This window comes from Heptranchias perlo, chromosome 25, assembly GCF_035084215.1.
Source record: "Heptranchias perlo isolate sHepPer1 chromosome 25, sHepPer1.hap1, whole genome shotgun sequence".
In the NCBI taxonomy this organism is placed as follows: domain Eukaryota; kingdom Metazoa; phylum Chordata; class Chondrichthyes; order Hexanchiformes; family Hexanchidae; genus Heptranchias; species Heptranchias perlo.
Window position 1 is genome coordinate 24,641,865 of NC_090349.1, and position 17,525 is coordinate 24,659,389.

At 42.6% G+C, this 17,525-nt stretch overlaps 2 protein-coding genes across 2 annotated transcripts; both read right to left on the minus strand.

Moving 5' to 3' along the window:
* Positions 1-355: 355 nt before the first annotated feature.
* On the minus strand, positions 356-1,493 carry LOC137342380 (hydroxycarboxylic acid receptor 2-like). Its single transcript, XM_068006306.1, has one exon. The coding sequence runs from the start codon at positions 1,437-1,439 to the stop codon at positions 387-389; it is 1,053 nt and encodes a 350-aa protein (XP_067862407.1). The 5' UTR covers positions 1,440-1,493; the 3' UTR covers positions 356-386.
* A 12,052-nt stretch (positions 1,494-13,545) lies between these two features.
* LOC137342381 (hydroxycarboxylic acid receptor 1-like) lies at positions 13,546-14,724 on the minus strand. Its single transcript, XM_068006307.1, has one exon. The coding sequence runs from the start codon at positions 14,722-14,724 to the stop codon at positions 13,663-13,665; it is 1,062 nt and encodes a 353-aa protein (XP_067862408.1). The 3' UTR covers positions 13,546-13,662.
* Positions 14,725-17,525: the final 2,801 nt, after the last annotated feature.

A 17,525-nucleotide genomic window follows, 5' to 3' on the forward strand; every position in this document is an offset into this window, starting at 1 on the left:
ATTTTTCGTGGCCTTTGTTGGTGTTTTGCAATACATTTTCTCAGTAAACCACCTCAAGATTATACCACAATGGTTCAGTACTTCCAGCAATGGTACGAGAGAAATATATTGTGGTTGGGTGGAGTGGGATGCGGCTGGCAAGGGAGAATTTTACATACACCAGGACTCATCACAATCTCAAAACCCTGTAGAAATTGTTCCTTCACTTTAAAGAATTTAAAGAAATATTTTGCAGGTGCATAACACTTGACTTTGAAAGTTGCAGTATATTTCAGCACACATTCTTTCGAAACACATTACCTGATTAAAAAATGTTTCAACTTCAAATCATTCCAAGGCTTTCCACTTATTCACAGACTATACTTTAATTAAACAAGCTCATACATTCATTGTTGACTCAGTCTGGCATTGATCACAGGTATTACGTTTTTTACGTTTTTTAGATGTTGATCCACAACTAGTTCTCTTTTCTGCTCTCTTGGTTGAATTCCTTCACTCGTTGCTGATGTGAAAAGGTTTAAATTAAGAGGAACAAGAGCTTTCTTCAAAGTAACATTAAATGTCGAACTTGAAAAGTGATAAATAACTGGGTCGAGCACACTGTTCAGATATGTCATAAATAGTGTATTATAAAATACCTGAACAGCTGTTACATATGACTTGCAGTCTTCTCTGCGTCTTTGCTTTGTAATTACCACAGCGAGTACAGCAATGTTTGTGGGCAAGAAACAAAATATAAAAACTGCTGCCACAGCTATCACAAGCTTTACTGCTCGTTTATATTTACCCCTCATTTCAGTTTCCATCTGTTTTAACTTCCAGATGATACAGGACGTGGAGTACAGGATAATCGAAGCTGGTAAAATAAAATTGAAAAGAATAAAAACAATATCGGTCCAAATTGTCAGAGGATTTAGAGGCTTGTACATGTTGAAGGGCTCACAGTATGTCAGATTGTTGTGCTTGAAGTCGTGAGGTTCTGTTAAAATGTGCAAAGAAATTGTCACTGCTAGAATCCACAGAGCACCTGCTACCTTCACTGCACATCTTGCAGGTATCTTGTTCATTTGATGGTGAGGGTGGACCACCTTAAAATAACGATCGATCGCGGTAGCTGTCAGGAAAACAATGCTCCCCATCCGGTTTAGGGAAATAAAGAATACATTCAGACGACATGCAACATCACCAAAAATCCAGTTCTTCTCCCGTACAAAGTAATCTGCTCGAAATGGTAAACAGCAGATGAACAGAGTGTCTGCAATCGCCAGATTCAGTGAATAAACAGTATTTGGTTTAAAGGACTTTGTATGAAAACAAAAGATCCATAAAGCAATTACATTTCCGATGAATCCAAGGATAAATGTTATAATAATTACTGGTGGATTATAGGACGAATTAATGTCTTCAACAGAAGTACATAGCTGGGTCTCGTTGGACATTGTCGGCAATATTACAGTAAACTCAGTCACAGGCACAGAAATGAGTTAATTAACTGAATGATGCACAACGTTATATAGAATTCTTCCACTTTACATCATAGATCATGGGTGGGGCTATAATAAAGTCAGACTATTTATCGAGTTATATCGTAAACCTGCCAGCAATTCTACTAGAATACCTTCAATATGCATTTACAGATAAATCATTCAAACTATACACCAAACCTATGCAAATATATCAGGCTTTGAATTTGGCTGGAGACGTTATGATAACATAAAACTGTATGGTCCTACTCATTTTGCCTTCATAGATTCACCCAAAGAGGAAATGCTGTAATATTCCTTTTATCTGCCTTTTTAGAAATTTTGCAATCCATGCTCACTGTCAAGTTTTCATTACTGAAATCAAAAAAATATTCAGCTGAGATGGTTATCTACCTCGATATAACCTGCTGATGAGAATGAATTTTATTTTGTAGAAGCTCTTTTTAGTGGATTTGTGTCTGGTCCTTAATTTGCAACAGTTCTGAAGCCTTGCAAGAAAAAGTGTTGGTAACTTCCTGCCACACATTCACAGGAGATAAGTGGCTCTTCTGTCCTCTCTCCACCACAACATCTTTTGCTAATTTTTCTTTTCCTTCAGAAATCATAGAATGGTAACAAGATGGCTTCATGAGGTTTAACGCTTCTGAAATAAGTGAAAAGGACTATGGGTTGGTACTGTTGCCTCAACTGTACAGTGCGTTCGGCAATTGGGCAGTGTGATTTTAGCACACTTGCAATATAACACTGTGAATTTTTGCAAAATCAGTGGTGTGTTGTCGGTAGTGACAGCTCCGTGATGAACTGACTTTGCTGCACTTGTATTAATGCATCCAGTACTCTCCTGATGGTAGTGAATCGTGATAGGGTACGGATTCATTCTTCAAATTTGAATCCCACATTAAGTGCTGGCAGGATATTATATGGTGTTGGATGGCAGGGTACCAGCAGACAAACCCAAATCTGTCCTCACCCAGTTGCCACACAAACAGGCCTAGAAATTCAATCACGTCCAAAAACGGGCACACAGTGTTGTGCACTGCACGCGCCTTTTCAAGTTATACCAGGCTGCACGTTAAATTGATGCAGGTGTGCGGGTAGTGCGACCTATGCTATTCATTTGCTGCACGCCTCTTTGGCAGGTCTGGATATCGGATGTCTCTGACACCACTTAAAGGCAGCCAGCAACTCTTAAAGGGGAGGTGCACTCTGGCAGCAGACAGCAGGAAGCGCCTGCTGTAAGGAGAGAAATGGCTGTAAGACCTACACATTGGGCCTCCAGGTTCTCCGATGCTGCTTTGGAGGCTCTGGTCCAGGTGGTGGGCAGGCGCAGGGAGATCCTGCTCCACCCAGTGGGCAGAAAGTTCTCCAGGAAACACCTCCGCCGCCAGTGGGAAGAGATTGCAGAGGAGGTCAATGTTAGGAGCTTAGCTCCCAGGACATGGTTGCAATGCCGGAAATAGTTGAATGACCTCACCAGAGTTGTCAAGGTAAAAATACTGCTCTCTTACTCTTTGCTCACACCTCCACCATCTCCAGCCTCACTACTCACAATACTCCCATCTCCCACTTCCCTTCACTCTCCTACAACCACTGCACCACACTTCACTTCACTTCCTTCTCCTCCTACTCAAACTCTGCACTTTCTACACTCACCACTATTCCAATCCTCAGTTCCCAACACCTCACATCTGACATACTGCAGAAGAAATATTCAACCACGACACATACATTCTCTAAACACATCACAAGACTCTCCCTAACACACTCCCTTCTTCCTTGCAGCAGAAGGTTGTGCACAACTCCAAACAGGACGCTGCCACCTGAGGAGGCTGAGCCCGCCTGCACACCCTGTCCCTGGTCGAAAGAAATGTGCTGGCCATCACAGGCAGGGGGAGAGTTATAGCCGTGGTGACTGACAATGGTGCAGGGTTTCCTCACACCTTATTCCCTTCTTACTTCTATTTCGCTCTACCCACTCTGCATGACAAACTGCTGCTGCTTTTATCAACCACTCATCTCTCTTTGCTCTCCATTTACACTAAAATATAACCCTTGTCCCTCTCTATCGTTTCAGGTGCTGACAATGTGGTGATGCCTCCGTCACTTCAGGAAGAGGTCACGTCTTCACTCGGTGAATGGCCAGGCACAAGTGTGCAGGAGCTTGGACAGGGGGATAGGATGTCACAGGTGCCAGCTCACCGGAGATTGAATAACATTCTAGCTCTGCTGCAGAGGACTCAGATGTTGACTTCGAGGGCCCAGGCTACCAAAGTAGGCTGATGGGCATATACCAGGAAATACTAAGTACATCAAGCAGCCTGCTAGTGAGCAAGGAGGAGTCCAGTTCCAACTTGTGTCAAGGCTTCATGCAGAGCATGGAGACCGTTCTGTTCAACATGCAGGGCCCTTCACCTGGTGTCCTGTGTTTATAAATCGGATAGCCAGGTGTTGAAGGATAGAATACTAGAGCCGAGTCTTCCGTTGCTTCCACGCCTTTATTCACAAAGCTCCACATTACACCCACAGCAAACCAGAGATCAGCTCGCTTATAAATGGATACAAGAGAGTTCCCAATTGATATGCAGCACCTGAATACAGTTAACACCAGTTGATATAAATCACATGAATACAATTAACAGATTCCCTTCTCCCTCTTTAAATAAAAAAAATAAACTTTATACATACAATACAAACAAAATTTTGAAAATTCAAAAATTTCCATTCTCTGTATAACTTATACTATTCAAAGCGTTACATTGTGAGGCGACCCTTCTCCAGGACCTGTAATAATTTCTTCATACATCTACTTCTTTTAGTAAAACAATCCAACAGTTGATAGCTTGAATCCACCCATTTAATTTGAGAGATTTCCTTTCTCTCCAGCATTTGTTTCAAGCCAGCAAGATCAATCCGTAATCTTTTCTCACTCATATTTTTCGTAGAGTGTACATTAACCCACAATGAATGATTTCTACATAACATTCAATGGGTATAGTATCTTCAGTACTCCCATTGTACAGGATGTCACTCAAAATATTTGCCAAATAGAATCCCGTATCCAGTGTGTCGATAAGAGCCAGTGTTTCAGCAGCCAGAGTACTTTTAACAATCCTTTTTATTTTCCTAGCTTCCCAAGCTGGAGGACAACATTTCCCATTCTTCCCCATAAGAAACACTCTGATACCAGCTGCACTAGAATACCCATCAGGAAGATTAGCATGTGAAGCATCACTAAAAATAACGAACTTCATTTTCTTTGCCTCACCTAAGGATGGAAACTTAAGTACCCATTTGTCTATATTTAATTTTTTGTAATGTTTTATTAGCCCGTAAAGCATTCTCGACTATGGCGTGTTTCGTTGAAGCACTTAACTCCAATACATCAAAACTGGCATCTGGTCTAGTCTGAGTGCACAACCAGTTCAACTGACCAATCAAGCTTCGTAATAGCTGTCTCTTCTTTAGATATAACATCACCATTCTGTGATGACCTAGTACGATTCAACCGGACGGGAGTCGCACTCTCATGAACATGTTGCAAAAAGAGCCAAAAAGATTTTTAAGATTACCTTTCCAGCAGTGGGAGAATCTACTTGAACATTTGTATCACCCAGTTTCTCTTCAAAACCCCTCGCTACCAACCTCGCTTTAGCTTATAAGGACTTTTTCAGTACAAACCCACCAATGCGACAAAGCTGGTTGACCCTTATGTTACCTCAGAATAAACTCCAAATTTGTTCCAACTGTCTCACTCCCTTCATTTTGCCTCTCATACTCGTTTATCCTCAACTTTATTGGCAGCACCCAAAACTTCACGATCATGAAGATTTCTTCTTCTAGTTCTGTTACGTGACTGTTCTGTAGTCTTTGTTTCATTGTCTGACCTGGTCAAGCTACATATTCTACTTCCATTTCTATGTCTGTAGGGACAACTACTAAGAGATCTCCCTCTTTCATTTCTTGTTCGCAATTGTTTTCTCAGGTGAGATTCACTTCCGGACTCCCTATCACTACTTGTACTCCACTTTCGTACTCTCCACTCTTTTACCCCATTCTGCCAGCCCATGAACCTCGATTCATGGCCATCATCCTGATCATTCAACCAAAATTTAAACCTACCAGTAGCTTTGCTGGCACATCCCAAAATTTTTGCGTCCCTCCATTCATTAGTCCCTTCTGGAACATATGTCACCTGTGTACCCACTTTGGGTAATTGTTCTGTGGATGTGATAGCTGTGTCAGATGTTGCTTCATCACTGACATTACCCACTGTCCAGTCCTTGATCGACCTCAGTTTGTACATCAGGAACCTCATCAGTAAAATCATAAACATCTGCTCAGAGTCTGAGATTTTATAATTAATTCCAATTCATCGTGAGGAATGAACTTTAACAGTTTGATTGCCTTGTTGGACAATTACTGTCTTACCATCACAACCTATTACCTCACCAGGGTCTTTCCATTCCCTATGGCCCTCTCTTCTACAGTATACCAAATCTCCTGAATTGAACTCTGTTTCAGATGGTCTAATAAGATGCCTCAGCGCTCTACAAATTTCCTCTGATACCTCTGCCTTGATAAAAGCCTGTCTATCTGCATGCATAACATTTAAATGCTCAAAAAAAATGGCACTAATTGTAGTATCTTCTAGAGCAAGAGCATTATCACAAAGAACACAAGGTAATTTGGGATTGCGCCCACAGACTAGTTGGTAAGCATTATATCCTCCAACCAACTGAAGAGAATTCTTTGCATGAACTGACCATGCAAGACAGTTGTCAATTTACACATTGTGCGATCAGCCAAAATTTTATGCACCATGCTATCAATCACAGCATGATTCCTTTCACATAGACCATTGCTAAAAGGGCAGTCAGCTGCTGTATTCATGACAATTATATTCATATTTTCGCACATATCTCTGAACTCCGCTTTAGCGAATTCACTTCCATTATTGGTCAAAAACTTTGCTGGTGTCCCAAGCCCAGTCCTTATCCATTTTTGCATAATTTTATCGAGAATAACCTTCTTCTCCTTACTATATATTAGTGTAGAAATACTAAATCTCATAGCCAGTTCAATGAAATGTAAGATGAAAACATTTCTGTCTTTGCCCCATACCTTTAGATCCATGGCAACTACTCTTAACCTTATCGCCTGATGCTATTAATACTTTTTTTTTATTCGTTCATGGGATGTGGGCATCGCTGGTGAGGCCAGCATTTATTGCCCATCCCTAATTGCCCTTGAGAAGGTGGTGGTGAGCCGCCTTCTTGAACCGTTGCAGTCCGTGTGGTGAAGGTTCTCCCACAGTGCTGTTAGGAAGGGAGTTCCAGGATTTTGACCCAGCGACGATGAAGGAACGGTGATATATTTCCAAGTGGGATGGTGTGTGACTTGGACGGGAATGTGCAGTTGGTGTTGTTCCCATGTGCCTGCTGCCCTTGTCCTTCTAGGTGGTAAAGTTCGCAGGTTTGGGAGATGCTGTCGAAGAAGCCTTGGTGAGTTGCTGCAGTGCATCCTGTGGATGGTACACACTGCAGCCACGGTGCACCAGTGGTGAAGGGAGTGAATGTTTAGGGTGGTGGATGGGGTGCCAATCAATCAGGCTGCTTTGTCCTGGATGGCATCGAGCTTCGAGTGTTGTTGCCTAACACGATGATGAGAAACATCACATTTTATTAAGGGGTTACAATAATGCCCTGACTGGGTAAACTGCAAATCAATCGGTTTCCCAAAAATGATAGCCTCATCGTGCTCCATGTAAAGTTTCATTTTTGCCTTTTTCATGGAAGGTTCACCCAAAAGCATTGGTATCTCACTAGAGACTACACCCGTATTTATAAAATGGCTTACTCCAGCTTAAGGATCAACAAGGTCATCGATGTGCGGAACCACAAGAGATGGGTGAGATCCTGAATGAATATTTCACATCGGTATTTACGGTTGAGAAAGGCATGGATGTTAGGGAACTTGGGGAAATAAATAGTGATGTCTTGAGGAGTGTACATATTACAGAGAGGGAGGTGCTGGAAGTCTTAACGTGCATCAAGGTAGATAAATCTCCGGGACCTGATGAAATGTATCCCAGGACGTTATGGGAGGAAATTGCGGGTCCCCTAGCAGAGATATTTGAATCATCCACCGCTACAGGTGAGGTGCCTGAAGATTGGAGGGTAGCAAATGTTGTGCCTTTGTTTAAGAAGGGCGGCAGGGAAAAGCCTGGGAACTACAGACCGGTGAGCCTGACATCTGTAGTGGGTAAGTTGTTGGAGGGTATTCTGAGGGACAGGATCTACAGGCATTTGGAGAGGCAGGGACTGATTTGGAACAGTCAGCATGGTTTTGTGAGAGGAAAATCATGTCTCACGAATTTGATTGAGCTTTTTTGAAGGGGTAACCAAGAAGATAGATGAGGGCTGTGCAGTAGATGTGGTCGACATAGACTTCAGCAAAGCCTTTGACAAGGTACCGCATGGTAGGTTGTTACATAAGGTTAAATCTCATGGGATCCAAGGTGAGGTAGCCAATTGGATACAAAATTAGCTTGACGACAGAAGACAGAGGGTGGTTGTAGAGGGTTGTTTTTCAAACTGGATGCCTGTATCCAGCAGTGTGTCTCAGGGATCGGTGCTGGGTCCGCTGTTATTTGTTATTTATATTAATGATTTGGATGAGAATTTAGGAGGCATGGTTAGTAAGTTTGCAGATGACACCAAGATTGGTGGCATTGTGGACAGTGAAGAAGGTTATCTAGGATTGCAACGGGATCTTGATAAATTGGGCCAGTGGGCCGATGAATGGCAGATGGAGTTTAATTTAGATAAATGTGAGGTGATGCATTTTGGTAGATCGAATCGGGCCAGGACCTACTCCGTTAATGGTAGGGCGTTGGGGAGAGTTATAGAACAAAGAGATCTAGGAGTACAGGTTCATAGCTCCTTGAAAGTGGAGTCACAGGTGGATAGGGTGGTGAAGAAGTCATTCGGCATGCTTGGTTTCATTGGTCAGAACATTGAATGCAGGAGTTGAGATGTCTTGTTGAAGTTGTACAGGGCATTGGTGAGGCTACACTTGGAGTACTGTGTACAGTTCTGGTCACCCTATTATAGAAAGGATATTATTAAACTAGAAAGAGTGCAGAAAAGATTTACTAGGATGCTACCGGGACTTGATGGTTTGACTTATATGGAGGGGTTAGACAGACTGGGACTTTTTTCCCTGGAGAGTAGGAGGTTAAGGGGTGATCTTATAGAAGTCTATAAAATAATGAGGGGCATAGATAAGGTAGATAGTCAAAATCTTTTCCCAAAGGTAGGGGAGTCTATAACGAGGGGGCATAGATTTAAGGTGAGAGGGGAGAGATACAAAAGGGTCCAGAGGGGGAATTTTTTCACTCAAAGGGTGGTGAGTGTCTGGAACGAGCTGCCAGAGGCAGGAGTAGAGGCGGGTACAATTTTGTCTTTAAAAAGCATTTGGACAGTTACATGGGTAAGATGGGTATAGAGGGATATGGGCCAAGTGCAGGCAATTGGGACTAGCTTAGTGGTATAAACTGGGCGACATGGACATGTTGGGCCGAAGAACCTGTTTCCATGTTGTAACTTCTATGATTCTATCTGTGATTCTATCTTACATGGAATTACCACTCGCTTGGGTGACCTCAAAGTGTTCTCATCTCAAAACATAAAACATGTAGACCTTTTATATTCCTTAACCTTGCATTGATCCTCACTCCTTAGTGAATCAAGATAACATTTTTAACCAATCTACCCCACATACAGTTGAAGTACATGTACTATCTAACACCGCACAATTAAAGGAATCCGCGACTAATACATTCATCACAGGATTAGAAGTCCTTGTGACCAGTATAATCTGTTCAGATTCCTCATTATCTTCAACCTCTTCCTCATTTTCTTTATCCTCTTCCTCAGAACTACTTTCTTCATGCATCATTTCAAAGACACTGTGTCTTTGCTCTGGGCAATTCGCCTCATAATGATACTTGGAGTCACATCTAAAGCATCTATTAATTTTTCCTCAGGCATTCCTGAGATTCATTCATTATTACTGTCCCAATTTTGTCTTCTGTTGATATAACTGGATTTGTTGTACCTACTTTCATCACCAATTGGGCTGTCTTTAAACCTTCCGTCAGATCGACGGAAAATTTTGAAACCTGGTCTGGCGCCTGCGTTTAGTATCTGGAACATTTCAAAACCTGGTAACCATCGAATCTTCCATTCTTTGTGTCACAGCGGAAGATCCCATTTGTTCGACGGAGGCTGATGGAAATGACTGTTTCCTCAGGAATTTTTTTAAGGCAGCAGACATTTGATCCCACAGAGTCTCTTTTTCGAAGAACTGGACGCCAGTTAGGACCAGTTGTCTGTCCATATAAGACACGTTAGCACAATCTTTAAATGGTAATATCGATCCAGGAATTCCCAATTGGATCTTTGTCAACCTTTTCTACAATTTGTTAAAGTCCATGATATACACTTCCATTGAATGACCGTCTGTTTTCCGAAATCTATCAAATGCTGACCAGGCTTCATTGGCACTTAACAGGTCATCTTTCTGGTAGATTTGATCCAGAAATTCTATTAGAAAGGTAAAACCTTCATCATTTAGGGATTTACAAGGATGTTGCCAGGGCTGGAGAATTTTAGCTATGAGAAATGATTGGATGGGCTGGGTTGTTTTCTTTGGAACAAAGGATGCTGAGGGGAGATTTAATTGAGGTATATAAAATTATGACGGGACTTGATAGAGTGGATAGGGAGGACTTCAAAAGGGAACTGAGTAAGTACTTGAAAGGAAAAAATTTGAAGGACTACGGGGATAAGGCAGGGGAGTGGCACCAGCTGGATTGCTCTTGCATAGAGCCGGCGCAGACTCAATGGGCTGAATAACCTTCTTCTCTGCTGTAACCTTTCTATGATTCTAGGACCTATTTCCCTTAGCAGAGGGGTCAGTGACCAGGGGGCATAGATTTAAAGTAATTGGTAGAAGGATTAGACGGGAGCTGAAGAAAATTCTTCTCACCCAGAGTGTGGTGAGGGTCTGGAACTCACTGTCTAAAATGGGCGGTAGAGGCAGAAACTCTCACCTCATTTAAAAAGTACTTGGATGTGCATTTGAAGTGTTGTAACCTACAGGGCTGCGGACCAAGTGCTGGAAAGTGAGATTAAGCTAGACAGCTCTTTTTCGGCCGGCACAGACACGATGGGTCGAATGGCCTCCTTCTGTGCCGTAACTTTCTATGATTCTAAGCCTACCATATTCTGCTTACAACAAGTATTTGTTAACATGGAAGACTACCACCTTCATTAACAACAATAATGAGGACATGGAGGAGGAAAGGGTGGAAGCCAGGAGAGTGCAGCAGCATCTTTGCAGGCAACACCTGACCCACATGTATCCACACCACAGGGTCTACAGACCAGAGAAGACCGATCTGGATTTTTCCAATGGGAAGTATTTGAGAAGCTGCTGAGACTGTGACCGTCATATGTGTTGGAACTTGACATGCCGCCTCCTTCCACATCGGAACATAAGAACAGAAGTGGGCCATTCAGATCGTCGAGCATCTTCCACCCTCTGTAGCTCCGGGGGCACTGCCTTCTCTGTGGCTGTGAAGGTGACCACAGGAGTTAACTTTTATGCATCCAGATGCTTCCACGCAGCCTCTGGTAACATTAATCATATCAGTCAGTCAGATGTTCATCACTGCATTACACAGGTCATGGGTGCTTCAGACAAGACTCTAAGTTCATTCAGACCCACATGCACCCAGCAACGCAGAGAGAAAGAGAGCCATCAACATCTTCCAACTGGCTGGAATTCCACAAAATGCAGGGTGTTATTGATACCACCCAGTGGAAATGAAGGCCCTGTCTGGAAACCCCACCAACCTCATCAACAGGAAGGGATCTCATTCTCTCAATGTGCAAATAGTGAGTGATGCTAGCCATCTCATTATGCATGTCAATTCATGCGACCTAAGGTGTAGCCCTGATTAGTTAACTCTCAGTCAATCCAGGATACTTGGACTGATCATCTTCAGCTATGTGACAGGGTGGCTCATAGGAGACTGGGGTACATGACCCAGCCTTGGCTCATGCCACATTTTTGGCATCTGAGGACAAATCTTGGGCACTACCAGGATCATTGTAAACGAGACCCATCGTATTCTCAAGTCCAATTTCCAGATCATGGAGAATCATGCAGTAACATCCAGCAAGGGTTTGTAGAACTGTAGTGACTTGCTGCAACCTCCATAATGTGGCCATTACAAGGGGATTGCACCTTCCAGGCATAGACGGTGAAAAGGAAGAAGCTGAGCTAAATGTAGCCTTCTCAAAAATTGTGGAGAGCTCAGGGTGAAGTACACCTGCCTGGATCTTTAGGTGTGGGTATCAGCAGGTTGGGGCCACTAAGGTGCCTGATCAACCTGGCCTCTCTCCACATACAGAAGTGGACACCCTGGAGCAGCCCAAATGTCTTTTGTGGAGCCGGGAGGAGAACTCCTGTATTTTTTGACAATCTTTTTCTGGTCCCTTCTCATTCTAAAGATGTGATTTTCCCCCTTTAGGTGGCCCTGTCATGTAACGTTATGCCATAGCACCACCTTTAGATGTAATACTTTGAGTCCACTGAGTAGGCAAAACTGTGGGGAAGTGGGAAGTGTGAGATCATCCACTTCGGAACCAAGAAAGACATCAGAATATTTTCAAAATGGCGAGAAACTTGGAACTGTGGAGGCGCAAAGGGATTTAGATGTCCAGGTACACAAATCACTAAAAACTAGGACATAAGAAATCAAAAAGGCTAATGGAATGTTGGTCTTTATCGCAACAGGGCTGGAATACAAAGCAAAGGAAGTTATGCTTCAGTTGTTCAGAGCCTTGGACAGTCCCAATCTGGATTACAGTGTTAAGTTTTGGACAACACACTTCTGCCAGCTGTGTGTGAACCTCTGATCTCCTTGTATTAGTTGCTTTTAATGAACCAGCTTGTGGCCTGTCCCATCAGTGGCCCAATCCTTTGGTTCTCTTGAAAAGTCCTCTTGGCGATACCAAACGCATTGTTCATCGACCAGTCAGCTATGTGCTGTAAGCTGTGCTCCTCCGAATTCTGCCACTTTACTTCCCCAAGACCAATCCTGATTAACAATGCCGTACTAGATTACTAGAGTATAATCACTGTCCACTGACAAATAATTAACATCCTGCAACGAATCTCCTCTTTGCACATATCCCCCTCCCATAGAGAGCAGGATAACCATTCCAGACACACAATCATAACCCCTCTCCTCTGTTTCTCCAGCCCAATCCCCCATTTCCCTTTACCCCTCCTCCTTGACCTCTCACCCCCTCCTCTCTGCTCCCTCTCTTCCCTCCTCCATAATGATGAATCAAGATACAGCAAGTATTTCTAATGTAATTCATATTTACATCAGCTATTATCCAACTCCTATGATGGCAACCAGGCAACATCTCCAGGGCAGTAGTTCATTTATTCCTCGGGTAGTTTTTGGATTCCACTCAAGAATGAGGCACAAGTTGCAAAACAGTAAAAGTCTCAGCATTGATTGGTCAATTGCAATTACATAATAATAAAATATTGGAAGATCTAAATAATAATTAACAGCCAGAGGAGAACATTATTTCTCTATGCCATGTAAATGTTTACAAAGTAATTATTAATTATTAAGTAATTATTCTACTTCAAACTTTTTCTCCTTAAATTACCTTCCTTGTTTCTATTTAGCTGTATTTTTCGTGGCCTTTGTTGGTGTTTTGCAATACATTTTCTCAGTAAACCACCTCAAGATTATACCACAATGGTTCAGTACTTCCAGCAATGGTACGAGAGAAATATATTGTGGTTGGGTGGAGTGGGATGCGGCTGGCAAGGGAGAATTTTACATACACCAGGACTCATCACAATCTCAAAACCCTGTAGAAATTGTTCCTTTACTTTATAGAATTTAAATAAATATTTTGCAGGTGCATAACACTTGACTTTGAAAGTTGCAGTTTATTTCAGCACACATTCATTTGAAACACATTACCTGATTAAAAAATGTTTCAACTTCAAATCATTCCAAGGCTTTCCACTTATTCACAGACTATACTTTAATTAAACAAGCTGATATTTAGCAGATAGCTCATACATTCATTGTTGACTCAGTCTGGTATTGATCACAGGTATTACAGACCGGTACGTTTTTTAGATGTTGATCCACAACTAGTTCTCTTTTGGGCTCTCTTGGTTGAATTCCTTCACTCGTTGCTGATGTGAAAAGGTTTAAATTAAGAGGAACAAGAGCTTTCTTCAAAGTAACATTAAATGTCGAACTTGAAAAGTGATAAATAACTGGGTCGAGCACACTGTTCAGATATGTCATAAATAGTGTATTATAAAATACCTGAACAGCTGTTTCATATGACTTGCAGTCTTCTCTGCGTCTTTGCTTTGTAATTACCACAGCGAGTACAGCAATGTTTGTGGGCAAGAAACAAAATATAAAAACTGCTGCCACAGCTATCACAAGCTTTACTGCTCGTTTATATTTACCCCTCATTTCAGTTTCCATCTGTTTTAACTTCCAGATGATAAAGGACGTGGAGTACAGGATAATCGAAGCCGGTAAAATAAAATTGAAAAGAATGAAAACAATATCGGTCCAAATTGTCAGAGGATTTAGAGGCTTGTACATGTTGAAGGGCTCACAGTATGTCAGATTGTTGTGCTTGAAGTCGTGAGGTTCTGTTAAAATGTGCAAAGAAATTGTCACTGCTAGAATCCACAGAGCACCTGCTACCTTCACTGCACATCTTGCAGGTATCTTGTTCATTTGATGGTGAGGGTGGACCACCTTAAAATAACGATCGATCGCCGTAGCTGTAAGGAAAACGATGCTCCCCATCCGGTTTAGGGAAATAAAGAATAGATTCAGACGACATGCAACATCACCAAAAATCCAGTTCTTCTCCCGTACAAAGTAATCTGCTCGAAATGGTAAACAGCAGATTAGCAGAGTGTCTGCAATCGCCAGATTCAGTGAATAAACAGTATTTGGTTTAAAGGACTTTGTATGAAAACAAAAGATCCATAAAGCAATTACATTTCCGATGAATCCAAGGATAAATGTTATAATAATTACTGGTGGATTATAGGACGAATTAATGTCTTCAACAGAAGTACATTGCTGGGTCTCGTTGGCCATTGTAGGCAATATTACAGTAAACTCAGTCACAGGCACAGGAATGAGTTAATTAACTGAATGATGCACAACGTTATATAGAATTCTTCCACTTTACATCATAGATCATGGGTGGGGCTATAATAAAGACAGACTATTTATCGAGTTATATCGTAAACCTGCCAGCAATTCTACTAGAATACCTTCAATATGCATTTACAGATAAATCATTCAAACTATACACCAAACCTATGCAAATATATCAGCCTTTGAATTTGGCTGGAGATTTTATGATAACATAAAACTGTATGGTCCTACTCATTTTGCCTTCCTGGATTCACCCAAAGAGGAAATGCTGCAATGTTCCTTTTATCTGACTTGTTGGACATTTTGCAATCCATGCTCACTGTCAAGTTTTCATTACCGAAATCAAAAAACTATTCAGCAGAGATGGTTATCTACCTCTATATAACCTGCTGATGAGAATTAATTTTATTTTGTAGAAGCTAATTTTAGTGGATTTGTGTCTGTTCCTTAATTTGCAACAGTTCTGAAGCCTTGCAAAAAAAAGTGTTGGTAACTTCCTGCCACACATTCACAGGAGGTAAGTGGCTCTTCTGTCCTCTTTCCACCACAACATCCTTTGCTAATTTTGCTTTTCCTTCAGAAATCATAGAATGGTAACAAGATGGCTTCATGTGGTTTAACGCTTCTGAAACATGGGTTGGTAATGTTGCTCAACTGGACAGTGCGTTCGGCAATTGGGCAGTGTGATTTTTACACACTCGCAGTATAACACTGTGAATTTTTCCAAAATCAGTAGTGTGTTGTCGGTAGTGACAGCACTGTGATGAACTGACTTTGCTGCACTTGTATTAATGCATCCAGTACTCTCCTGATGGTAGTGAATCGTGATAGGGTACGGATTCATTCTTCAAATTTGAATCCCACATTAAGTGCTGGCAGGGTATTATATGGTGTTGGATGGCAGGGTACCAGCAGACAAACCCAAATCTGTCCTCACCCAGTTGCCACACAAACAGGCCAAGAAATTCAATCACGTCTAAAAACGGGCACACAGTGGTGTGCACTGCACGCGCCTTTTCAAGTTATACCAGGCTGCACGTTAAATTGATGCAGGTGTGCGGGTAGTGCGACCCATGCTATTCATTCACTGCATGTCTCTTTGGCAGGTCCGGATATCGGATGTCTCTGACACCACTTCAAGGCAGCCAGCAACTCTTAAAGGGGAGGTGCACTCTGGCAGCAGACAGCAGGAAGCGCCTGCTGTAAGGAGAGAAATGGCTGTAAGACCTGCACATTGGGCCTCCAGGTTCTCCGATGCTGCTCTGGAGGCTCTGGTCCAGATGGTGGGCAGGCGCAGGGAGATCCTGCTCCACCCAGGGGGCAGAAAGCTCTCCAGGAAACACCTCCGCCGCCAGTGGGAAGAGGTTGCAGAGGAGGTTCACGTCAGGAGCTTAGCTCCCAGGACATGGTTGCAATGCCGGAAATAGTTGAATGACCTCACCAGAGTTGTCAAAGTAAAAATACTGCTCTCTTACTCTTTGCTCACACCTCCACCATCTCCAGCCTCACTACTCACAATACTCCCATCTCCCACTTCCCTTCACTCTCCTACAACCACTGCACCACACTTCACTTCACTTCCTTCTCCTCCTACTCACTCTGCACTTTCTACACTCACCACTATTCCAATCCTCAGTTCCCAACACCTCACATCTGACATACTGCAGAAGAAATATTCAACCACGACACATACATTCTCTAAACACATCACAAGACTCTCACTAACACACTCCCTTCTTCCTTGCAGCAGAAGGTTGTGCACAACTCCAAACAGGACGCTGCCACCTGAGGAGGCTGAGCCCGCGTGCACACCCTGTCCCTGGTCGATCAAAATGTGCTGGCCATCGCAGGCAGGGGGAGAGTTATGGACGTGGTGACTGACAATGGTGCAGGGTTTCCTCACACCTTATTCCCTTCTTACTTCTATTTCGATCTACCCACTCTGCAAGACAAACTGCTGCTGCTTTTATCAACCACTCAACTATTTTGCTCTCGCTTTACACTAAAGTATAACCCTGGTCCCTGTCTATCGTTTCAGGTGCTGACAATGTGGTGATGCCTCCGTCACTTCAGGAAGGGGTTGCGTCTTCACTCGGTGAATGGCCAGGCACAAGTGTGCAGGAGCTTGGACAGGGGGATAGAATGTCACAGGTGCCAGCTCACCGGAGGTTGAGTAACATTCTAGCTCTGCTGCAGAGGACTCAGATGTTGACTTCAAGGGCCCAGGCTACCAAAGTAGGCTGATGGGCATATACCGGGAAATACTAAGTACATCAAGCAGCCTGCTAGTGAGCAAGGAGGAGTCCAGTTCCAACTTATGTCAAGGCTTCACACAGAGCATGGAGACCATTCTGTTCAACATTCAGGGCCCTTCACCTGGTGTCCTGTGTTATAAATCGGATAGCCAGGTGTTGAAGGATAGAATACTAGAGCTGAGTCTTCCATTGCTTCCACGCCTTTATTCACAAAGCTCCACATTACACCCACAGCAAACACTAGATCAGCTCGCTTATAAATGGATACGAGAGTTCCCAATTCATATGCAGTACCTGAATACAGTTAACTCCAGTTGATATAAATCACATGAATACAATTAACAGATTCTCTTCTCCCTCTTTAAATAAAAAAAATAAACTTTATATACACAATACAAACAAAAATTTGAAAATTCAAAAACTTCCATTCTCTGTATAACTTATACTATTCAAAGCATTACATTGTGAGGCGACCCTTCTCCA